The following is a 24,602-nucleotide window of genomic DNA, read 5'->3' on the forward strand; positions in this document are numbered from 1 at the left end:
TTCACATAGCTGAAGTTCATCTTAAATCACAAATGTTCTGCAGCACCGACTGAAGGACCAACTTAATCGTACATACATTCATAAGTACATTTAAACCAGTGACGCTGGTAAGAAATGTAGCTGAAGCCTCATATCTGACTCAGATCTGTAATAAAAGGGCAGCTTGCGAAACTTTTACCTTTTGCACTGTGTGGAAACTTTGGGCTCAGAGCGAGCGCAGCCTGTGGGATTTATCATGAGTGGGAGCTCCATTAGAGGGTGCCGGCCGTATCGGAACTGGTAGTTCTGGCAGCTTTCAACTCCAGGCAGCTAAAACATGAACAAAGCAGCTCTTAGTGATGATCGGCTCACTGAAACATGGTTGCCTGCCAGTGGCTGTCACCCCATGGAGCAGATCCTTACCGACTCAGTGATTCGCATGACGGCGTGGACAGTGAGTCCGTACATCTCCTCCCCCTTCACATGTTCGGTGAACAGCTTCAACATGGACGAATCATCTCGGAGTTTAGCGACCTGCTGGACGATGCGTTCCCAGATTCCTGCAGAAAGAGGCAAGGGGATGTTTTTCTTAAAGGTTGTTACATGATAAAATGTGATGAAAAATCCGAGGGGGTATGAATACTTTGGTATAACACTAGAAGAATATGGTCCTTACCCTCTGCAGTAGTGTCACGATAGTGCAAATCCTCCAAGCCGTGCTCCAGAACCCGCACCTCAAACAGCGGCCGGCCGTCGTCCTCGCTGATGCGACAGCGGTAGCGGCATCGCTTGTTAGGCACACGAGTGCTCCAGTAGATGCGCGTGGCCTCATACCCGACGGGAAAGATGGCGGTGGGGGAGTGGAAGTTTGCCATTTGTGAGGGCAGCAGCTGGCCAATCGCGTGGAAGATAAGCCCACCAACACGAAACAGGTGGATGCGGTCGCTTCGCTGAAGTATGCTGGCGATCTGCTTCACCTCGTCTCTCTCGATGTAAACACGCCGCAGAACGGCAAAGGTGCTGAGTTCGTCCTCACTGGGGCCCTTCAGCTTGTGCTGGGTGCACAGCATGGTCTTGTCCTTGAAGAACATGCAGCGCGCTCTGATGGCGCAGGCAAAATGGTAGACGTTAGGGCAACGCAGTCTGTTGCAGCTGTTGGTGGCACCAGTCTTCTGGCAGTACGCACAAAGAGTCCGCAGCCCACGACGCAGGGCTACCTCCACGTTGATCAGGGCGCCCCCCTGGGTCTCATACACCTCCGTGGACCACAGGGCACAGTTGAGGTGCACCCACAGGTCTACATCTATGTTGAGCAACCGCCCAGGCCCATCTGTGGCGCCGTCGCCTTCCTCATGGCAGAAGCAGCATTTGCGTTTGTCCCGAGGCAGCTTTTCAGGGCGAAGGGTGATGCGCAGGCGGTCCATCAGCTCCGACACCTCCCGGCTGGTCTCCTTCTTGGAGCCGCCCTTTCGTATAGTGATGACAATCTGAAGACGCTTCCAGCGAATGCCCTTCCATTTTTTTACTTTGGAGTGCGCCACCTCCTCATCGGGAGAGAGAGGCCTGCGTTGCTTCATAGCTTTAGGAGAAGAACCTATGAGGCTGGGAGAATCTTTAGACTCCATCACACAGTTCTCCTCCTCCTTGACAGCAGGACTTTTGTGAACTTCAGCCGACTCCATGGGATCAGACGGCTCTGAGGTTGGTTCACTATTCAACACCGAAGCAGGAACTTCAGCTTCTGCAACATTAGCTGATTGTGGAACATCGGGCGTTGAACCTACATCCTGATCAGACTCTGTCTTGGTAGGAACATCCACAGGACTGCTGGAAGGAGGAGTTGGAGATGCAGATTTTTTAGGGGATTCAGCCTCATTAGTAGGGACTGGCAAAGCTGGAGGAGGCTGAGGAGGAGATGGTGAAGGAGGTGGGGATTCCTCCACTGGTATAACAGGGAGATGGCGTACGTCCAGATCACTGACATTGGTTGTATAACAGTGCTGTGGAGGTTTGTCCTCCGTCTCTTGGAATTCCTACAAGAAAAACGCAAGGATTAAACCATGTTTTTGGAAAAATAATATCCAGCGGAAAGGTTAGAAGAGAACAATGTTGGCAAACCTGCTTAATAAGGGACAAAATGTCCACTTGTTTCTTCAGGGTGCAGCCAGGGAGAGAAACATCAAACTGCCTCAGCCAATCTTCCTGACTGAGGGAGGTGCCATCCTTTGTGCAAAGCGCCCCTGGAAAACAGGACCACTTCAACATTAACGCCAAATATTCACCTCATAAACCAAAACGATTAAATGTGGAGAACTAAAGATCTAGAGTATGAGAACTGCAATCTACCATTATAAGTTGTGTCAGAGCGTCTATAAATCAGCCAGCTCCATGTTTAATTGAATCAATCTATCCATCTGAATGTAAACTGATAAAAAGAACATCAGACTGCTCCACTAACAATTATCAATCTAAAAGTTTGCCTCCAAGTCCCAGAAAGTCTTTAACTTGAAGCTCATTTAGCATTTTACTGAGCATTTTAGTCTCAGATTAAACCAGTTCTTAAGATGCAACTGGAGGCTGTCTGTTCACAACCTACCTAAGTTTTAGCAAATGCCCTCATTACTTTGCCTTGCAAGCAAAATCCATTGTTGCGAGACTTTTGAATTCACAAACTCCCAAAATACATCTTGCCAGGAGCCAGCAGATATGTTTTACCTTGATACAGAAATTATTGGGACCAATGAAATGCAGTGATGTTTAAAGATCAGCGCTTCAACCAGTGTCGGAAGGCAGACACAAAAAAAACATGGCTGTGCGGGACTTAGCAGGAATACCCTCTATTTCTTTTGGAAAATGAGGAAAGGACGGGACTTGTGAATGGGAAGATGGTTGCAAGACTTATTTTGCACCATAAAAGCACCATCTTGTTTAAAGTTTCTAAACCAAGATTTATTTGTGTATATTTACATAAACAGAATATGTTCATTCAAGTCCTCCTGTGTAAAGTAATTTCTTTAAATGTTTCCAAATATAAAGAGAATTTTCCAAACTGATTGTAAATTGTTTGTTATTCTGGTTATGAAGATGGTCAAATGGATTTTAATCCATGGTTTAATCCACATTTTCATCACTCTTATCTTTATCTCTGTTTCTAGCATCTTCAATACTAGATCCCTTTCATAAAGGCACTAAAAGATAATCCAACTGGTCAGATTTATTACTGGCAAGCAGATTTTCAATATAATGATGTACTTAATCAGAGCTGTGCCAAATGTTATCTGTGATTCAATAAATGATGCGGCTCTGTTTGAAACTATGCTTTTATTTTCAATGTCATTGTCAAGCATGTTTAAACCTGGAAACAAAGACATAAATTAAAACAGTTCTCACCTGAGTGACCAGGTCCTTTCTCAGGCCCGTCCACTCCAGGCAGCTCAGGGTTTTGGGGAGAGTACGTGACCTCGTAGGTTCCTGGCATTTTAATGTGCAGCAGCTGAGCCATCGCCATCATTACATGATTTAGCTTCTGAAAATATAAAAAAGTCACACGTTTCAATTTAATTAAATTAGTTGGAATAAATCTAATAAGAATAAATCTTTATTTGTTCAGGTGTATTGTTACCTTGGCTGCAGCAGAAGACATCGTCAAGGTAACAGACACCTCATTGCTTTTGGTCTTGTCCCAGTGGTTGGGCATGCAAACAGTCTTCCCATCAGACGCCTCGAATGGTTTGTTTTCCGGGAATGCTGCAAAGTTAACGAGAATACAATTATTTAAAAAAAAAAAAAAAAAAGAAAAAAAAAAGCCTGTAACAGAGAAGCTTACTCGAGCCCTCGTGAATAAATTCTGTTAATCTGAGGGCAGAATACCTGGAATGGCGGTGCGAGGTATGAGGGGTATGATGGGGGATATTGCCCTCTCCGTCTCCTCCTCCTTGGGCTCCAGCAAGTGAGGAAAACGAGGATTTACGTCTCCTAGGTTACTCTCGGGTGATGATGCAGGGATGATGGTTTCTGGAGTATCTTCATCATCACTTTCCATCCTGCCAGGAAGATAAACTCCACTTCATCAGCTCTTCTTGTTCGGGCTGAAGTAGAGCTCAAAGCTAATGAATAATCATACCTGATATCCTCGTTCTGATTATGTGGTGGCGTGGGCAGGGCGGCAAGGATGTCTACACTCTTCACGTCCTGGGCTACAGAATCTGAGGATGATATTGTTACACGTTTAGAATCCAGCATCATGACCACCTTGCTATGATGTGAACAAACTCTTACCCAATGGCTGTTCTGCTGCTTCGGAGTCCTTCTGGTTCTCAGGGAGCTCGTCGCCAGGAGTCACGCCATTCAGCAGCTTGTGCTGCACCGATGGAGGTGGAGTGGGTGGTAGCGAGGAAGGGGGTGTTGGGGGATTGCTGAGGTTACTCTGTAGGCATACAGACAGTTAGCTTCAAGGCTTCCTTCTTCACTCTGTAATTGTCACCACATGAACATGCTGTGTAGCTCTGTTATACCTTAGTAAGTAGCTGAGAATAGTAGTCTGGGATATTGTCAAGCACTGCATTTCCAAACGATCCTTTCAGCTGGTCCTTTCCATTGGCTGGACTACTTCCAAAGGGAGCAAAGAGATCCAAGCTGGCGCTGATCGAGGGCTCCATCAATGGAAGCAAAGATAAACCCTGGAAATGAAAAGTCCACTTAGCTTTTCCATATATTAGATTGAATTATTTAGGAAATACATTTGACGAAAAGTTTACCTGTTTGAGTTGTTTTATTAGGGTCTCTGTGCTTTTGCCAACTTCCTCCTTTTTGTTCTTCTTCCGTGAGTTGGGCCCCCTGTCTCCAGGTGGCTTATTGATGCGCTTTGGCTTCTGTACAGGAGGCCTTTTAGTGATGGACTGCAAATCCTGTGAAGTTCGACATTAGTTTATTTTTCTCCCTTTGAATTAAAAAATAAAACAAGTTGAAAAAAACTCAGTAATACCTCCATATTCCGTGGCGTCCCCTGGAGCTTCTGCTCCAGCATTGCCAGTTTGTCATTGATGTGACCGTTGATCTCGTTGTGAATGCCTTCAGAGGGCCTCTGAGCATTAAGCTGAAGGTTCTTGGTTTTCAGCAGCTTCTGCAACAGCTGCTGTCCGGTCTCAGACCTCGGGCCTTGGCCCTCAAGATCTCTTGGCATGTTACCAGCATTAATAAAGCCTGTGTTGTTCCCGGACGTTACCGTTTCACCTGATGTTTCTCTCTTTATAGCTCCTGGATTCGCCTCTGAGGATCCGTCACACTGAACCTCCCTCGGTTCCTGTTTAATGTTTTGTATTGGGATCCGGCACTGCTCCCCTGGTTGCGTGCATGTTTCTGTAACTTGCTTCAACTCTTGCTGAACGTTCATGCATTTCTGAGGCCCATTAGGAGTCACCGGAGTTGTCTGTGTTGGTTCACTGCTCGATGTCTGAGTCTCTACTTTCAATCCAGGACAATCAAGCGGACTCCTGGCTCCAGGTGACCTGAGCGGAGATGACTTGACTTGGCTGAAAGGGCTGCCTCTGCCCGCTCTGTTATCAACCACAGAAGGAGAAGAGGCATGGGAGGAGTAGGGCGAGCCTGGGTGGGCTGGGCTCATCCCAAAGGGACCTCTGGGAGAATATGCATGCGATGGGGAGCCTGGGACTCTTCCTGCTGCAGCTGCCATTAATGCCTGCTGTTGGGTCTGATTGGGAGTGGGCGGGCGCAGGGGCTGATTGAAGACATGCCGCTGTGGATCTCCAGGGGAGCTGACGAGGGGCTGGCGTGGAGAGTTTGGCCTCAGCATACGGTTCTGCTCCATCGGGGAACGTGGCATCTGTAAATGTCCTCTCATCATATGCTGCTGTTGCTGCTGCATCATTTCTCCTGTTTGTGGCGGCTGCTGCTGAGCAGGGATCATCATCCCTTGCTGCACCTGAGAGGCAATCGCAGGTTGCTGGCCAAACATGCCTGGTTGTTGCTGATTGGCTAGGGCGCCTGCTTTGCCGCCATAAGGCATCTGATGGCCTTCCATCCCCATCATTTGCTGCCCAACCTGTGGCCCCTGGGCCCTCATTTGACCTTGCTGACCCTGGCCTACGGACATCCTCAACAGCTGCCCCTGATGGAGCTGCCTCTGCGCGATCATAGCATGAATGTGTTGGATCTGCTGATTTTGGGGTAGATTGCGGAGCTGAGGATTCTGGGCGATAATGGCTTGGATGTTAATGGGGGTGCGGATCTGTCCAGGTGGAACACCGGGCCTCTGTGCCATCATTCCTTGATGTTGGGCTCTCATCATGCCCATCATGGCTTGCTGCTTCTGCTGCTGGGCCATGAGGGCTTGCTGTTGTGGATTCAGAGCCCCTGCAGCGGGCTGAGCCTGCCCCGGATTGTTCTGACCCATCATTTGCTGCATGCTGGGTTCCTGTGATTTCTGTGGGGTGTTTTGAATGACCTGTTGCTGCTGTTGAAGAAACTCAACAGATTTGCCCTCCTCTTTAACAGGCATCAAACTGGGTTTATCAGCACTAAGGGAGCCTTGTCTCTGAAGACCCACTGGATGCTGCTGCTGGGCGACACTGGTCGGCTGATTTACAGTCCCAGGTTGTTGTTCGTGGACAGCCTGAGAATTCAAATGGTGATGCTGAGTTAAGTAAATCTGCTGCTGCTGCCGCCCCTGGTCCAAGGGATTATTAAGCTGTGAGCTCTGATTAGGAGTAGAAGATCCACTCTGCTGTGGTGGAGTTCTGGATTCGGGGCTTAAGATTCCACCGTCTTTGACTCCTGCATTTTGGCTGTCAGTAGATCCCTGCGGCTGAGGTGTGTTACTTCCTGCTGAAGGCGAGGAGCCCATCTGCGGGGTGGACGGCTGAGAAAGCGCCCCCTGGTCTTGGCTGGGCTGATTGATCATTGGTGTCGCTTGCCTCATCTGTGCCATCTGCTGAGGAGATGCAAGCATACGCTGGGCCACAATGGTTTGCTGCTGCTGGGTCATCTGAGCCGTAGGTCCCCGGAGACCAGGGTGACCGGGGGATCCGACCACGCCCTGCTGGCCGATCATCAGCGGAGGCCTTGGCTGCTGTGATGCCTGATTCGCCATTAATCCCGGCTGAGCCGCCATCATGCCCTGAGGCTGGTTCATAGGCTGACCCGTTACCAGGTTCTGCTGTGGTGGAGCTGCCAACTGACCTCCAACCATTCCTTGTGGGACTTGCACCATGTTCTGTTGATTAGCCTGAGTGGCCATTATTCCCTGTTGACTTCCTGCTTGATGCTGAGCCATACGCTGACCTCCCATCAGGCCTTGCTGTGACTGAGGGATCAAAGCGGGCTGTTGATTTGCGTGCGGCATCGGCTGCTGACACATCATGGCTTGCTGTTGCTGCTGGAGCTTTGCCATCTGCATTCTGTGCTGAAGCTGCCTTTCTTGAATAAGCCTGGGGTCTGCGCTTTGGACTGGGGGGCCCTGGGGGAAAAATCCAGCTGGGGCACCAGAAGGACCCGGAACCCTTGGACCAGGTGGAAGCTGCTGCTGCTGCTGCCCCATAAAGGGCTGCCCTTGGGGCATCCGTAGGGGCATCATGCCAGGGCGCTGTCCCATTACTGTTGCCCCCTGCTGGCCAATCATCATCTGCCCAGGGATCTTTGGAAACATGGCGCCCCCTTGTGTGGGATGGCCTGGGTTAAGAAGACCCGAGCCCTGCTGCTGATGTTGCTGCTGTTTGCTTCTGTACTCAGCAATAAGGTTGGTGTGCTCCTTCTGCTGCTTGCGTACCTACAACAGATTATTTATGACATATTTATACACACTCCCAACAGTCTAGATGTCTGATGTGAAATCTAAAGGTTTAATAATTCTGCAAACCTGGTCCAACTGCTTCTGGATTTTGCTTTGCTCTTCAGTGACCAGCTTCAGTTTCTCAGCATCAGCCTCTGCGAACTCCCTGCCGGCTTTCTTCGCCGTGCGTTGCTTAGCGCAAAGGGCTTTGCGGGACTTTCGATGAACTCCGATCTGTTCCTCCAAAATCTTTAGCTGCATCTGGAGAAGTTGCTGGGTATGTAGAAGCCACTCCTCATACTGGTGCTGGTCTGCATCATCTGTTAGATACAAGGAAATGGCAATTCATCCTCAAGATAACTTCAAAATTCATAAAAACACATTTTTACAGGGAAAACATACTAATGATTCCTTGCGCAAATTGTGGAGGATTAGGTCTTGATTGAGCAGGATTTGCTTCTCCTTCCTGAGAAGAAAAAAAAAATCATTAATAAGGATCTGGATGCAGGTGGATTAAGTTTAAATATACATCTCTGGAAAAACACGTACCTTGGGTGGTCCAGGTGCAACCTGAGCAGGATCTGCGCCAGGTACCGAGACCAACCGCTGGGCAAGCAGAGAAACCTGTTGCCTAAAATAAAATAAAAAAAATAAGGTTGACCGGCTGTGTACATCACTGCTACCTCTGACCACAGGTGTCTTCAGAAAATAATACATAAAAAATAATACATAACTAATAATAAATAATACATAAAATAATAGAAAATAAGACATATTTAAAATAAAATCATTGAGAGGTATTTTAGTGTCCCTCAGCAATAACTTCCAATGGATGGTTCCAGATCCTCAGCATACAACAACAAAAGCATTTTAAAATCAGACTCAGAAAAGTGATGAAGAAGAACTGTTAATCAAAAAGAAATTTAAATCCACTAAAGTTGGAGCAGCTTCCATGTATTAAGTGACATTTCATAAAAACGTTTATTTAACAGAAGTACCTGTTGATCCCAGGAGGAGCAACCATTGTCGGATCTTGTGCCAACACTCTTTTAATCCCCTTCAGAGCCACCATCTTTGCTTTGGCAATAGGATCAATGATGTCATCAGGAGCAAATTTATCCAAATCTGCAACGACAGATTTCATGATCAACAAAAACACAAGGATCCACAAAGCGCAATCAATAACCTGCCATCTGCTTACCTTTATCTGGAAAGAAATTGTTTGCCATCGGTGATTGTTTAACAACCGGCTGTGGTTGATGAGCGAGGCCCGGGTGGATCCCCGGCTGCCCTGCCCTCATCAGGGCTTGCTGCTGAGCCATTGCCATGTGAGGCTGAGGCACCATGCCTGGTCCCATCATCCTCTGCTGTTGCTGCATCATGTGTGGAGCCCGTGGCACCATCCCCGACTGTCCCATCATGCCCTGGACCGGAGGACGTGGGTGATGTTGCAGAATCAGCTGGTCAGGTCCCTGGGGGTTAGGATGTTGACTGGGGAGACCAGGGAAATGAGGAGGGATGCCTCCCTGTTGAAGGGAACTCAACTGCTGCTGTTTCTGTTGCTCCTTCTTTTCATGCTCCAGTAGATCCTGTATGAGAAGAGGCAATTCGCCTTCTAAACGGCTCTCTACTTTTGCCAAATCTACCGCAGGTGAGTCCTGTCCCCCTACGTCAGGAAGCCCCAGTGGGTCATCACCCATGTCTCCATGTGGGGCGCCTGGAGAGAAAGGATCTCCCTGGCCAGACAGGGAGAACTGAAGTCTGCTGATCTGTAGGGAACTGAGTTGGTTTTCTTTTTGCTCCACCTTGACGGTTGATGTGCCCCCCCCTAAAAGCATCGACACAGCCTCTCTCATTTCATCTTTGACCACGGATTGTCCCGACTGCAGCTGAGGGGTCAGAACTTTGTCCTCTGCTTTGACTTTGGAGGGATCGGCATTTTCTGCAGCAGCTGGAAGTGAGGGAGCAGAATCCTTCTGAGAAACCGTCGCCGAAGACTTCTGTCCCGACTCATCTTTATTTTCAACTTTACAGTGAGCAGATCCAGCACCAGATGGAGTCTCGCTTTCTGCTTCTACTAGCCGCAGTTGGTCTGAGAAGACGTCTTTGGGATCACCCTGGTCCAGTTCAGGGTCGGTGTAAGCCAGGAGGTCAAACTCATCCCCGTTTAACAAGTCGTCCAGATGTGGATCGTTGGTCTCCAGGTTGTCCAGGTTACCCAAGTCGTCGTCTCCTTTATCTGGATCCAAGTCAAGAGCCAGATCGTTTTCATCATCCACACCACCATCCCCAGAAGCATCACCTAGACCCTCCAGGTCAGGCTCTGGCAGTTCCTCACAGGTCCCGACACCTGCTGCCTGGGGCTCCGTCACCAATCCTTGATGAGCAGCTCGATGCTGCTCAGCATTTTGTACATTCGGGTTGGAAGGTGCTTGAGGCTGTAAGCGGGGCTGTTGGGACACTGGTCCAGCAGACTGTGTGGGCATTAAACCCGGTACTGCCATGCCCTGCGGGAGCCCCAGCTGTGAGGTGCCACCTCCCTCTGCTTGAATACCTCCAGGTTGAGCTATGGGATGCTGCTGGAAGTAGGATCCAGCCATAACTGGCTGTTGAACAAAAAGACGTGGTCTCGGCTGCGGTCCTCTAGGCATAAACGGTGACCGTAGGGTCGCCCTTTGAGAGTTGTGCCTCAGTTCAATGAACTGGGGTGGGGGCCCTTGGCCCATCGCTTGCATGTTTTCCCCTCCATGTCCTGGCATCATGGTGTGGGGGCTTTCCACGCCTTGCATGTTAACTCCAGGGTTAAGGTTCTGTCTAATGCCCATCGCTTCAAGGCCCGGCTGAGGTAATCTTCTCGGACCTGGACCTTGAGGTTGCCACTGAGGAGGGAACGGTGGACGGCCAAACATACCATGAGGTCTGATGGGCCCTGGGAGCCTGAGAGAAAAACAACAACAACTCAATTTAGGGGAAATGAAAAAAAAAAGTTATAAAAAGATCTGAAACGGTAAAATGTGGGACTGAAATTAATCAGCTAATTGACAGTTTCTTTATGAATATGGATAAGGGGCTGATTGCTGTTTTGCCTTTTTAGATGAGAGATAAAAATTAAGAGCAAATAAAAAATAAGAAAAAAAAAACAAGTTATGGTTTTTAAAAATTCTCATCTATACAATAAAAATATAAAAAGCAGCACTTTGTGTAACAGGAATGTTTGTTTCAACTAATTTAATATTAACATTCACAGCTCTCTTCAGCCCACCTGTCAGATCAATACTCACCATTTGAAAGGTTACTTTTCAACTTCTCACAAATGTATACTCAATACCACTAACATTGCAGAGTACTCTACTTTCTAACAGTGCTTGCCTTATTCCACTTGTATCCATAACAGTAGCTGTCCCTGTAGGCGGTGGGCGAATAAGCTTATCTTCCATGCCTCCTCCGACCACAGGCATCTTCCCAGCCACAGAACCCTGAGCTTCAGTGGGAGCAGCAGCAGCAACACGGTCCTAAACAAAGCAGCAGTTAAATCAACCCAACATGTTCTTCTTTTATTCATTTGTACCATCAATTTTTACTTTTTAATAGGCCAACGTTTCATGTCATAACACTTTTTTTTTCAAACGAAAGCAATCAGTTCCCGTTTTTATCCCAGCATTTAACATAGTAACCGTCTGATAGTATCCAGCCTCACTGCTGCAGGTGTACCTGTGGATAAGGGGGCGGGGCTCTGAGGGTCTTGTCCTGTTGAAAAGCTCCCATTTCCCCCGCAGACCAGCCTGGGGATGCGTTTCCAGCAGCAGCTGCAGCAGCGGCGGCCTCCTTCTCTTGTTTGATTGTATTCTTCTGCCTCTGCTGCCTCATGATGAAGTCCCTTAGTTTTTGTCGCTGTTAAAGCAAAGTAAAAAGGAGACCAGCAGCAATGGTTAACAATAGAACAAAAGAAGTGCAACGTCTGAGCTTAAGGTCATCTAGATACCTGTTTGAATTTCTCCAGTTCAGATGGGCTAAGACCAACTAGTGAAGCTTCCTGTGCTGCGGAGATGTCGGGCATTTCTTGTGTGCTTTGTGCAGCCGGTGGATGAGGGAGCTCAGAAGACAGCTCTTGGGATTCAGAAGGAGGAGGCACCCTGGGACCCTGGTTGTCTGCCCCTTGACCCAACTGAGCCTGTGGCTGTTGAGGCTGACCTGCTACCACCTGACCCTGGTAAGATCCAGTGCTGGGACTGCGGCTAAAGGGGGGTTTACCACAGAGGGGATCCACTGCAGAACCACTGTTAGTGGGGCCTGGAGGGGTTTGGCTGGGATGGGGGGATGTTTTATAATTTCCAGTTCCATCTGAGGAATGAGAGGGAGGGCGAGGAGGTTTGTGGATAGCAGCAAAGGGGTCTCTGGACTGAGGTCGTGAAGGTGGCCTGGAAGAAGGATCAGGGGACTGGAAACGAGGAGTCGCTGGAGACTGGGCAGCGTAAGGATCGGAGGACATGCCCCCTGGAGTGTGGGGAGACTGGGCGCTACCCTGGGACTGGGGACTAGAGGGAACTCTGTGACCCTGCTCCTGCTGTGCAACAGCATGTCTCTGAGGTCCACAGTTGTCACCTAACTGTGGTCTGGGAGGAATCTGTGGGTGAGAATGAGGATCAGAGAAACTGTGGGAGGGAGACTGGCGGTAGCTCTCAGACGGGTGGTTAGGGGAAGCTCCAGGATGAGGTGGCCCGCTCTCTCCCTGATGCATTCGAGGTGTCATTGGTGCCTTGAATAAACCATCCCCAGCCTCCAGCATCCCAGATGGAGACCCAGAGGAAAGCTCCAGTCTTCCTGCAGAGGGACGTGGAGAAGGTGCACTGATGTCAGCCCTGTGCTGTCCTGTATTCACAGGTGAGGAAGCCACAGCAGACGGTGATGAGGATGAACCAAAATCTGGCCGTCCCATCCCTTGCTGGGCTCTGAAAGGGTCCCCATGCTGAGAATTGTGGAGTGGGGAGAAACACGGTGAATCTCCGAGGCCAGGACCTCTGGAATGGGGACTTCCAGAAGGTCCTAAGGCCTCCTGAGGTCCCTGATGTGAATGTAGAGGATGACCCTGTTGTTGTTGCTGTTGTTGTTGCTGCTGCTGCTGTAGCAGCTGCGATCTGAAGTAAGGGTCAACGTGTTGAGCCCGTCTAGGGGTTCCAGGAGTTCCTGGTTGCATGTCAAAAAGGCTGAGGCTGTCTGGCCGTCCCTGAGGAGGACCCTGTGGGCCGGAAGTGGGGTAACCTGAGGAAGAGGCCTGTAAAGGGCTGGTCACGCTGTGAGCAAAGGGTGTGCTTGTATGCGAGTGAGGAAGGGGTGACTGAGAAGGAAGTTTGGACAGAGGATCAGTCCGGCTCTCGGCTGATAGCGGGGTCTTCAGTGCGCCGTCCGAGAAAAATACAGAGGATGAACCCGAGTCAGGAGGAAAAGAAAAGGGGCTGTCTGCAGAGCTTGGATGGGAAGAAACGGACGCTGAGCCTGAGGGGGGAGGGATCTGGAGGTGGAGAGTCGGTCGCTCGCTTTTAGGATGCACCGCCTCAGTCTTGACAGGCCGACACACCTGACTCTCTGCCTGCTATAAGACAAAAAGAGGAAACGGCACCAACACAAGGTTAAAGAACGCATACACACCTCATCTTCATAAAAAGGGATAAAAGAGATGTTCCTCACCTTCTGTGCCTTGTTAATCCTCTGAGCTGCTCGGTTGTCTTTGGCCTTTTGCTACAATAGGATACAAGTACTCCAGTCATTTTCACAAATAGACTAAAACAGTAATAATCACATTCATTCTTAGTGTGTAGCGAGAAAAAAAAAGCTAAAAAGGATTTTCCTCCACTATTCTGACTTCATAATTCAACAGGTGCAAAATACCATCAATATATCATCATATATTTGGAAGGATTGTTTGCTATGAGCTCTATTAACATGTTAATATATTTAGCCAGTTGGTCCCAACAACAGATGATCACAAACAACTCCTAAAATGCTTAAGGTGACTCAGATGTGAACAAGAGCATCATAAACAATACTGCAAAATGATCTAATGACATGCAGGCAGGGGCTGTTTACTACACCTGCAGTGAAACATGTTGGTACTTGTGATGATTTTTGATCCAATGAAAAGATTTAAACTTTCTCCCACAAAGTTATAAACAATTTGCATAAGTAATTGTGTTTATCTTTGATTAAAGAACTAAATCTTTTGGTTGTTTCTAATGACCTAGTATTGTCATGGACTTTACCAGAAACTACGGGCTGCACAATTATCTAAATAATATTCTACCCCAGTACATATTCTGGAAGATATTGTTCATATTTGAGACAGACTCTTTTCTCCATCAGAATATCCTCATCAATGTCTGGTTCAGGATCTAAGCCACGCCAAGAACACATCTAGAGTGAGCCCAAACAGACTACATTACTGGCATGAAGGATTTGCATATAAGCTGTTCTTTTATTGCAGTATGGTTTAAAAGTGGCTGTTTCAGTGAATACAGAGGTGGGATATATCATGCAGAAAATAATTAATCTTTGAGACCAATATCTCACAGCTGACGGAGAGGAAATCTATGATTGGGAGCAAAAAAAAGAAAACTGGTCCCTTCCTACATTAAACGGAAATGTAATAATTATAACCAGCTTGTGCTTTTTTCATGTCCCATTCTGAATGAGGAGCTAAATAAAAAGTCACTTTTTTATTCTAGACGTAAAACATTTAGCATTATTTTCTATTCATCATTAAACCAAGGACCAGTGTCCTTAAAAAAAAAAAAATCTCTTTTTACTGGTTTGTACCCATCAGCACAAATAAGCCAATAGATAAAGGCAATGTATTATTTTTTTTCGAATAAATTCAGCCCACTTTACACCACAGTGAACTCACCAAGTATGGAACCTTGTCAGCAGCAGAAACCTTCCTCCAGATCTTCATAATCTGTTTACAGCGACTTGCCCAGTCTGAAAAAACACAAAACATTTAGCAGCTGCACCACAAAAAGGAACAAAGTCTCACTTTGAGATGGGGAGGTAAAAAGGGGCCTATCTGAAGCATTTCTCTTTTTGCTAACCTGGGTAGTCCTGTTTAAGCGAAGGGAAATTGGTGTTGGCATAAAGAACTGGTGAAATGGTTGAGTTCTCTCCCAGCTCCTCGTCTTTCTCCCAGCGCTGGAGGCTGCGCTGGTTGTAGGACAGCCCGTCACCTTCTGCTTCTGTGGGAGTGGGTGGGGAGGACGGTGTCACAGGGGTGGAGGGTGTGGCCCACGGGCTCTCCTCACCCCCTTCTGGACTGAACAGTCCTCTCTCTCTGCAATTGACAAAGAAAAATCAACTTATGGGTCAACGTAATGACATTTAATGAGTTAAACACACATAAATAAACTTTTGATAAATTGCTGTTTATGAATAATAGATAAATTAGTGTTGGTCATACCTCATGTCAAAGAAGGGAGACTGAGAGAGGCCAGGAAAAGCTTCCATCATTTCAGCAGAGGGAAGGGGCCCTTCAAGAGAAACCACCTTTTAAGTCTTAATCACTAACTTAGACATTACATTAAAGAAATAACAGCTATAATGTTGACAAAAAACCCCAACAATAACATCCTGGTTTTTCAAGCAGTCATCAGTTTGAGAACAGAAATAAAGCAGCGCTTTTATGAGGTTGGTTTTATTATTCTTTTGTTCTTAAAATCAGAAATGAATACAGAGTTTTGCTCCTGATCAAACATTTTGGGAAACACACCAAGCCCCATTATTATGCTGGTTTTGAATGCACTTAAAAATTTAACACATTTTTCTCAAATCTGTACAGAATATTTTCCCAGTTTGTCAATGTCTGATAACCTTCTGCTTACTTTCTAATATTTTTGATTTTCTAATAGTTTATGATTTACGTCATGCCTAAACCAGATCTATCGGATCTAAAGCTGATATAAGAGGTAAAATAAGGCCCCTTTGTTTTGTTAACATTAGTACTTAACTTGTAGTTCTTTGATTTATTAGCTTTACAAATTGACTGTTACTCGTATTTTTTTGTCTCTCAGATATGTCCTTAAGCATAAACCAAACATTTTTACAACCAAACATTTCAGTGCAGTGCAGGAACCCTGGTGAGTTTCTGCTCTAATCTATGGGCGGCCATTTTACCCACCTGAGGGAAGAGCTCTCTGTGCTACAGCACCGCGATTAGGTTCTCCCTTAGCACCCTCTAAGATGGGCTTCATCCCTCCTAAAGAGGAACCGTCTGAGACTCCCAGAACCTTCCTGAAGAACTGTTCAGAGTCCTGATTCTCCACTCCTTGTGGAAGACCTGTCAACCAAAGAAAATGCACAAAAAACATTAGGTTTTCAACATTAAAACCTTTCATTTTGTTAAGTATATAAATATATAAGCTTCTCTAATGTATTCTGGGACACATTGTACTTTACTTACCAATGTAAAATTAAATATCAGGGAAGGTTGTATTTCATCCCTACTGACCGCCAGAGCGCGGTGCAGAAAACACTGAATGTTCGCGTAATTATACCAACACACGTGACGCCAGATGACCACTCAGAAGCTACATAGCCTGATGTGTGATGCCCCTGTCTCTTACTGACTGGAGTCGTGGCTTTCTTTAATTGGTGACGGCTGCGCTTTTCGCCCCTTCTCCCAATATCAACCCATCTTTTGAAAACTTTTTCATTAGTCTGCTCTGTTGTAATTGGTGACAGCAGCGTTTTTTTTTTCCTACTCCCAACTTGAATTACCGAAGTTTGGATACAGCTAACGTTGTTAGCCTTTTTAGTTTATTGATTTTTATACCTGGTGACGGTGGGATTTTCATCCCCTCTACCAGTATCAGCCTCCCTCTGCTTGCAACCTCTTTCACTGCTCTGCTATAATTGGTGACGGCTGCGTTCGCGCCCCCTCTCCCGATTTTAGCCCATTTTTTGTTTGTTAATTGGGCACTGTCGACCTTTTACATGGATGGCTGCTGTGCAGGCAGAGAATGGCCACGACCTGTGCCCTACCTGCCTTGGACGTTAGAACCTTACCCCTGCATGAGTTTTAGGCCCCATTGCAGTGAGGGTGGCTCAGTTAGCCCAGTCATGCCCCCAGGAGGGCTCAAATCTTCTCATCCACTGGGTCAGGTCCTTTTACAAGGTTCTGCTGGGCCCTCTCAGTGAGGTATGAACTCAGGATTCCTTGTGACATCGTTGACTTTAGTCATTCAGTGCTTTCAGCACCGTCCTCTGGCGGTCAATAGGGATTAAATAGAATGAAAGTTACATATGCAACTAGGGTTCTATGGATCTCAGATGACCGCCAGAGTTTCTCTGTCACTCCGAATCCTTGCTTTTGCAAGAAGACTGTAGGAACAGAGGCCAAGAATGACACCAGGCTATGTAGCTTCTGAGTGGTCATCCGGGGTCACAGGTGTGACTCTGTTGGTACAATTACTCGAACTGCGCATGTCCAAAGGGAACATTCAGTGCTTTCAGCACCGCCCTCTGGCGGTCATCCGGGATTCATAGAACCCTAGTTACATACGTAACTTCCGTTTTAAGTCCTTATTCATTAACAGGGAACTTTTGAATGGAGATTCATGAAGAAAGCTTTCTAAGCATTTACTTAGACTGTAATAAATTAAAATGAATAGACCTGTTTAGTGTCATCTGTGACAAATTGGTAAAGTAACCTTTTAATTCTGTCTGCTTAATGCTCCTTTGTTTCTCTAAATGTTACTTCCTCTGACAGTACACTTTCAGACTGCCAAAACTAAACTCAGCAAAAATCAGTGATTAGAAGAGTGACCAGGGTTGACACTCCTCTGGTCAATGAAAAAGCAAGTGAACAAAAAGAACCGGCATTGGAGAAATTGTTTAACCTTTGGTGGAGTCTAGCCATGGGTCGGTTAGAGATTTACAGCTGTAACAGGGTATGAACAAGTCATTGTTCTAAACCTGCAGAAGTTTTATTGTTCCTGTTGTATGAGTATTTTTTTTATATATATATATATATATAAATCTCAACAGAGGAAGTTCTCAGGTTGTAAGCAGCTGCACCCCCACCCACACTCTGTAGAGGAAGTAGGGGAGCAGCCAAACTTTCCCCCCATCTTTCAGAGAGGACGTGACACATGTAAACTTTAAAGTCAGCCATATTGAAATACTTAAGCTACTGTGAGAAGATATCCCAAAGGATGAGGAACAAGGCCACCCCACAGCGGCAGCAAGAGGAAGCAACACAGCTAATTTGATAGAGCATCTGCAGCAGCATCACCCAGCCCTATTTGCCAACCTAAAGGTAAAGTTCTTCATGTCATGAACTGGCTGCCTTTAGCACCAAGCATTAGTGAAACAAATAGCACCATGTTACTGAGGAAGACAGCCTGATGTTTGTGCTGGTCACACCCATAAGTGAAAGGGGAAAGTACCCAAATCATTTGTAGCTGTACTTATTCTGCTGGCTCTCTGTGAGTGTAACCATTTAAAGGGGTTTAAAAACAACTTCCACTGAATTAAAGTTAACTATGATTATAAGTAAGAACATCTTTCACAGACATGGGAGGGTCACAAACTGATCTACAGAAAGTAGACAATAATACAATACAAATACAGACACCCTCCTATTGAAATAAACAAATATTTAAAAGTATATACCATAAACTGTATATTATGCTGAAGATCAACCAACAATTTAGCAAGCACTTCATTTTTTTCTTTATTTTATTTCAGAAATAAAGCCATAATCATAATACTGTGTGACCGTGGCATTTTGCTTGAGGTCATCATAAAGTCAGAATTCCAATTCCTCTTAACACCACTGGGCTCCTGCTTTGCACTTGGCAATAAAAATCACTCCTGAATTAACAGGCAGAGTAAATTAAAGTCCAGAAACACATTAATTAATTCAAACTAAGGTAATTACCTTCACTTTTTTCTGGCTCAGAGTCATGGGGATGAGTAGGCTGGTCCTTCACCAATGAGGAGGGAGCGGCAGTCCCTAAAGGTGTGAAATATTTGTAAGTATAATGAAGAGCTTTAAAACGATAGTGATATATACGTGTGGTTGCCTCAACATCCAGACAGTTTTACCTGTATTGTCTCCCTGAGCCTGGGGTGCTTCACCCGCCTCCCGCTTGAGAGGAAAATTTCCATCCAGCATCCGATCCTTGGCTTCAGCTGGAGAGAGAAGCACAGACATCAGCGGGAACCTTCCACACACCCAGTAATACACTGAAGATTGCTAGTATTAAGTGTTCCTACCCTCTGGGTTCGAGATTTTCACTCCTGCTGGTTTTTGCAACATAGGCTGGACAAGGCATGCACCTGGCCTCTGGCCTGGAGCCACCATCACAGCTTTCTTACTCAAGTCTATTAGTGTCTTCCCAAAGAAGGCCTCCTGCAAATCAGTGGATATCACACATGAACGTTAGATCGATTGATAATTAAGAGTTCTGATTTTTTAATAAAGGAGCAACAGTGAGTCTGTAAACCTGGAGATAAGCTGGAAACATGTCCTCCAATTTGCTCTTTTTTCTGCTCCGCCGTTTCTTGGCCTGTTCTTCCCCTTCCGCTGGTCTGGGATCCATGATGTTGTCGGTGTCCGGGTGAGGTCCTACATACATATACAGCACTCACTTTAACCCTGTTTACATCAAATGCTAAGAGCCAGCCAGCACTAGATGTCCTAAAAGGATGCTAGCATTTGGAAAAAAGTAGAGTTCATGCACAGATCATTTATTTTAAAGGATAAGTTTTGAATTTTAGAATCAATTCAGTGCCCGGCACTCAGTAATTCAAGTAAATTAAGACCCATGCCTTTATTTCAGTTTTTCATAACACTAATATGATTTGTTAGCTTTTTTTTAATAAATTGATAATAAAATCAAATATTACTGTTCAAATATAGTAGGGTGACAAAGATTTTGCATTCTTCTTACACAAAGAACATTTTGATTTCAAAACAATCATCAAAACATTTTTGTCTACAACATCCTTTTTTAACGTGTCATAACTCTACTGAACATTAAAGCCTTCAATGATATGCAAAATAAAAGTATGGGCAATCTGTTGAGTCCAACCTTCTTCAATAGTTCGCTCGATAGGCTGTCCATCTAATGTCGTCTCTCCAGCCAGCTGGGCAAAGAACTCCTTCTTTAAACGTGTGTGACATTTCCTTTGCCGCACCATGAAGCCCCCAATCCCTAAAAGAAATATATAAAAGATGAGGGCTGGGCAATAAAATTGTATTTGCAATACGGTTGCAATTTAACATAATGCAATTGTTAAATATCAGAAGCACCCAGCTTTGGTCACATTACATTTAACAAGAGTAAGACTGACTTTCTCACTCCAGCCCTTTAGGTGGCAATGTTGCGCTTAAAGTGGGTTTGCCATAAACCAGAAAGGAACGGAGAGTTGCAGTTAATGAGCAGTTTGAATTTTGGCAACAATCGTTCTGTTATTGTGAAAAAGGACTTGCAAAAAAGTCAGAAGGACCTAGACTCTTAACTTTTGTCACATTTTATCTTGCCGATGTATTTTATACTTTTGCTTCTGATAGACGAACTAAACAGACAGGTGGGGGTACTCAGGTAGGAGAAGAGTTTCAAAGAGAAAACCGTAAAAAGACCAAATGTTCTGCTCAGCTCAGATCTACATTGAGGCAGAACACCAACTCTGTAGCTCTGCTGAAACAAGGTAGTGGCAGCATCATGGTGCAAGGGGATGCTTTTCTTCCACATGGACAGAGGCCAGACCAATGGGGAAATTAGGGCTACATGATCCTGAATATGTAAAAAAAAAAAAAAAAAAACTGTAAAGCTAAAACTGGCTGAAGTCAGGAGTTAAAAGCGTCATATTAGCACTGTAATGCTAATACAAAATAAAGAAGGTAGAAGAAGGCAGGATGTAAAGAATGAATGCAGAAGAGAGAAACAGAATCAATTCAATAGCTTTTGAAATGTAGATTATAAAACAGAAATTACCGATCAAAAAATAACTACCATGTGTCATTTTTTCCTTCACAATCATCTAAATTTCAAATAATTCCATATAAAAAAAAAAAAAAAGGTTTTCTCATTGTAGCATGACAAAATATATTTTTTTCAGGTCTAGTAACTGATAAGAGTAATGTAGCTCTACCTGGTCTGTAGGGCTTCCGCTTCCTCTTCTTACTGTCCTCTGTCTCGTCTGCTCCGCCTTTGAGACCCTCACAGTCCCCCATGCCTTCAGCACCAGCATCCCTGTCTCCACCTTCTCTGTCAGGACTACCAGGAGGCTCCATTTTTGAGTCACAATCCATTGGCTCCCCGCAACCTAATATTTAGAAGTAATATTTAAAGAACAAATTGGTGCTGACGATTGTACAATAACCTTCATGGTGTGACACTGGGCTAAACTTTTCCATCCTTACCATCTCCTTCAACCTCCCTCATATCCATCCCATCTGGCCCTCCATCGCAGCACAGGGTGCCAAGACGAGAGCGACGCTGCCGCCTCTTGTGCAAAGGAGACATGGAGATGCTCCGGAGCAGGGACATACCGCACTCCGTCAGCCACACTCCCTCCAGTCGGTAGAACTGAGGTTCTGTAAATAACAAATTCAAATTAGTCATGCAGAACCCACCGCAAAAAAAATGAGAAACTAGTAGATGGTAAGGTGCATTTCAATGAATAAGAATATAATGAAAGGTTCATTGCAGTAATTGAAATACAATATATAGATTTATTAGAAACAAAAAAAATCTTCTTTTCTAGCTGGGCTTTACAGCTAATGGAAACCTATTGTTCCAAGAAGAGTCAAATTATTTTTAATAATAACAACAATCATACATTTTTTTTTTAATTATTCCAACAAGATCTGGTGTCTGCATCTAACCCGACCCTTAGGGATAAGCGGGATGCTGCTGTGTAGCATCCAGGGTGAATTCTGGATCGGTGCTAAACTAAACATTTAAAAACAGAAATGCCATCTGACTGCGGGTAGGTCCATATACAGCATGTTGCATGTACCCATCATTTAGCGGGGGCTCCTTATGCATAATTTACTGCTTGAATTCAGCACATCATGGAGGTTATCAGTCTGTCGGGCTGATGAAGCCCAGGTTGCTTTAATCCAGAATAACAAAGTTGCTGAATTTGGGTGCCATCAATCGTCCAACGTTAAACTTTATTTCCCATGGTCAGCTCCTGTTGCTTCCCAGCATCATCAGGCAGGGGCGGCTTCTATCTGCTGCTTGTCTGTTTAAACTCATGGATGCAGCCCTGGGTTTGACTGAGCGAGTCACTGTGATCTATTCTTTAATGAAAGCCCAACAATGGTACTGTCGTCCCTCGATCCACCACATCCTCCAGAGATCTTTTAGGGTCTTCCTTCATCCTATATTAACATTTTTCTTTCTCCAATTTTGATTGAAAAAAGGTTTGTCTCCACCTCTCTCCTTTACCCTGATTGGTTGTATTGGCAGGACACAAAGGTTCACACTTTCTAACTCCATCGACCGTCATTTCTCATCAATCATAGGAGCGGCCTTGTATTTTATCACAATCATCATACCCGACGCATGGATAGAAATGCGTCCATCGCAGCAAAGCACATCTAATCGCACCTCATCATAAGGATAACATGTAAATCAAATGCTTCTGGAATCGCTCTAGCTTTGAATGCACCTTTATGCACCATTGGTTCTGCGGTCTCTCGTCTTCCTCACAGCAACACTCCATAGATTCTGTGCTAAAAAAACTGACCTAGGCTGAAGCGCACTGATACAATCGGCAATAAAGGAGGTACTGGTCATTTCTGGCAGTTCGACAATGTGCCAAGTTGTGCTGCAAAAGTGAAATCTCTGCACCAAATTAAGCTGCAGACAAGCTTGTAGCTCTGGAGAGTTACTTTACAGTCATTTAAAGACAGCAGTTATCCCTGTTGATTGGGAACATTTTTTTCCTACAATTTCTCCCCTCTAATCAATTTTAAATTAACATTGTTGCACACAGCCAGCCTCCTTAGAAAGTCTTTTTGTGGGTTAACCTCCTTATGTAGGACCTGATTACTTTTTAGAACATAATGCAACTTCTATAGCTTGTGTCCTTTTAGGTTACTATAGTTTGAAGAGATAAGCTAAAAATTTAAAAATGAAATATTTACTCTGTGTTTCTACAAAAAAAAAAAAAAAAAAAAACATAAAAAAGAATTATATTACTAGGATAAATTCACCTTTCATTATTCTAATTAATTGGAATGCACCTGTAGGTAATAAACCCACTGACCTGGCTCTTTCATCTTTAAAGAAGCCATAATAGTCGACTCTACTAGAAACAACAGGAGGAATAAGAAGAAAGCAAAAGTAAATCATGACATCAGAACATTGAGAAAAAAATCTTAAAGTCATAAACTTTGCTTTCAGTTTGTCGGCTGAGTCATTCTGCGACTCACCCACAGGTTTTGGAACATATGGCGTGCAGGATGTGCATGCAAAGCCCTCGTCAGAAGCTTGCTCCACCTCATCCTCTGTGTAAAGGCTCTCACAAACAGCATGGACCCATCTGCAGAGGCACACATGAAAACAAGGCGACACGCGCTTCTTAATAAATGCCAACAAATCTAAGATGTTATAGAATAATTTATGATGAGGGAACTCCATAAATAATCCATTCCCCGCTTGTTGTCATTAGCTGCAGCTCTGTGAATTCCTAAGTTAGTCTCTGCCTGTGTAGCTCCATGAAACCCAGCACGCACCGGTCGCAGTATTGACACTGCAGCAGAAGCTCCTCTTCCATGAAGTTTTCTCTGCATACCGGACAGGTGACGAGGCTGGCACAAGGCCCGCAGTGTGTGTAGTTGTTCTGCCACTCGCAGTGGAAACCTGGAGAGCTGGAACCACACTGGACACAGCAAACACACCTGCACAGAAGAAGGAGAAGGATATTCTTCCATCAGTCCAGCTAAAGAGCATGATTATTAGAAAAATGTTAAAATAAAAGTCAGAGCTGAATTCTTTTGTTATTGCCACTAGATAACTAGAGAAAGGAGACTTTGAACTGCTTCTGCAGAGCTGAGATACTGTGTTTCAGTGTTTTACATAATATGCAAATTTGCATGTTCTCATTTCCATTTGACCTAGTTCAAATAAACAGGCCTGAAAAAAGGCTACTGCACACCAGGTCGCTTTGCTTTTTTTTACCATTTGCACTTCCAACCTCCCTTCGGCACAGTGTGCAGCGGAGGGTCCAAGCAGTAGGTATGATAGCTGACGTCGCAGTCGTCACAGAGCAGCAGGCGCGACGGGTCCGAGGCTTTTCCACACACCTCACACACGATGCACTCCAAACACCGCCAGCCCTTTCGGAGCTTTGTCTTGGTGATCTGAAGGAGATATAGGATTCAATCTCTGTTTTAGCTAAATAAATATTAGAGGTGAAAAAAAAGCAGCGCCTACTTTGCTGTTTACGCAGAAAGGGTGGTAACACTGCGCACACTGAGCGCAAGCTAGCAACTGTCCCTCCATTCCTTTTCCAAAACTGCCACAAACGACACACATGTCCTGAAACAGACCAGAGCACAGAGAGTAAGATAAAGATGTGCAGCGTGAGAGGTAATGGGGACATACCTTAGCAAATGAAAATAAACGGTGTACCTGGAGCAGGACAAATTTGTCCGTGTTGGAGAAGAGGACTACGGTGTTCTGCATGGTGTCGTCTTCCTCTTCGTCGTCCTCCTTACTCAGTCCAGTGTCTGAGGTCATGCTTAGCTGAGAGGCGGGAAACCAAACATGTGGAACATGCTTTAATATGTAAAAAAAACTAACAAGCACTTAGTTTTTAATCACTGACTTGG

At 45.3% G+C, this 24,602-nt stretch overlaps 1 protein-coding gene across 3 annotated transcripts in view; it reads right to left on the reverse strand.

Moving 5' to 3' along the window:
* The window catches only part of kmt2d (lysine (K)-specific methyltransferase 2D), a 39,818-nt gene that overhangs the window by 4,846 nt on the left and 10,370 nt on the right, over nucleotides 1-24,602 (reverse strand). For 2 of the 3 annotated variants that reach the window (XM_015377910.1, XM_015377911.1), the window contains exons 14-51: nucleotides 24,403-24,516; nucleotides 24,205-24,309; nucleotides 23,950-24,131; nucleotides 23,505-23,669; nucleotides 23,202-23,311; nucleotides 23,036-23,077; nucleotides 21,180-21,353; nucleotides 20,909-21,082; nucleotides 19,846-19,968; nucleotides 19,258-19,379; nucleotides 19,028-19,163; nucleotides 18,857-18,943; nucleotides 18,690-18,764; nucleotides 15,927-16,085; nucleotides 15,210-15,279; nucleotides 14,848-15,083; nucleotides 14,664-14,737; nucleotides 13,451-13,501; nucleotides 11,748-13,355; nucleotides 11,477-11,656; nucleotides 11,135-11,277; nucleotides 8,967-10,702; nucleotides 8,764-8,890; nucleotides 8,315-8,396; nucleotides 8,168-8,231; nucleotides 7,853-8,085; nucleotides 4,964-7,762; nucleotides 4,737-4,886; nucleotides 4,494-4,658; nucleotides 4,258-4,405; nucleotides 4,103-4,184; nucleotides 3,850-4,022; nucleotides 3,602-3,726; nucleotides 3,370-3,505; nucleotides 2,098-2,219; nucleotides 656-2,012; nucleotides 403-539; nucleotides 179-309 (exon numbers count right to left, since the gene is read on the reverse strand). In XM_015377910.1, the coding sequence (XP_015233396.1) occupies nucleotides 179-309; nucleotides 403-539; nucleotides 656-2,012; nucleotides 2,098-2,219; nucleotides 3,370-3,505; nucleotides 3,602-3,726; nucleotides 3,850-4,022; nucleotides 4,103-4,184; nucleotides 4,258-4,405; nucleotides 4,494-4,658; nucleotides 4,737-4,886; nucleotides 4,964-7,762; nucleotides 7,853-8,085; nucleotides 8,168-8,231; nucleotides 8,315-8,396; nucleotides 8,764-8,890; nucleotides 8,967-10,702; nucleotides 11,135-11,277; nucleotides 11,477-11,656; nucleotides 11,748-13,355; nucleotides 13,451-13,501; nucleotides 14,664-14,737; nucleotides 14,848-15,083; nucleotides 15,210-15,279; nucleotides 15,927-16,085; nucleotides 18,690-18,764; nucleotides 18,857-18,943; nucleotides 19,028-19,163; nucleotides 19,258-19,379; nucleotides 19,846-19,968; nucleotides 20,909-21,082; nucleotides 21,180-21,353; nucleotides 23,036-23,077; nucleotides 23,202-23,311; nucleotides 23,505-23,669; nucleotides 23,950-24,131; nucleotides 24,205-24,309; nucleotides 24,403-24,516 (11,897 nt within the window). The remainder of the gene's footprint in view (nucleotides 1-178; nucleotides 310-402; nucleotides 540-655; nucleotides 2,013-2,097; nucleotides 2,220-3,369; nucleotides 3,506-3,601; nucleotides 3,727-3,849; nucleotides 4,023-4,102; nucleotides 4,185-4,257; nucleotides 4,406-4,493; nucleotides 4,659-4,736; nucleotides 4,887-4,963; nucleotides 7,763-7,852; nucleotides 8,086-8,167; nucleotides 8,232-8,314; nucleotides 8,397-8,763; nucleotides 8,891-8,966; nucleotides 10,703-11,134; nucleotides 11,278-11,476; nucleotides 11,657-11,747; nucleotides 13,356-13,450; nucleotides 13,502-14,663; nucleotides 14,738-14,847; nucleotides 15,084-15,209; nucleotides 15,280-15,926; nucleotides 16,086-18,689; nucleotides 18,765-18,856; nucleotides 18,944-19,027; nucleotides 19,164-19,257; nucleotides 19,380-19,845; nucleotides 19,969-20,908; nucleotides 21,083-21,179; nucleotides 21,354-23,035; nucleotides 23,078-23,201; nucleotides 23,312-23,504; nucleotides 23,670-23,949; nucleotides 24,132-24,204; nucleotides 24,310-24,402; nucleotides 24,517-24,602) is intronic. The other variant, XM_015377912.1, reaches the window with a different exon arrangement.

Source organism: Cyprinodon variegatus, unplaced genomic scaffold (assembly GCF_000732505.1).
Source record: "Cyprinodon variegatus isolate N-32 unplaced genomic scaffold, C_variegatus-1.0 Scaffold161, whole genome shotgun sequence".
NCBI lineage: Eukaryota > Metazoa > Chordata > Actinopteri > Cyprinodontiformes > Cyprinodontidae > Cyprinodon > Cyprinodon variegatus.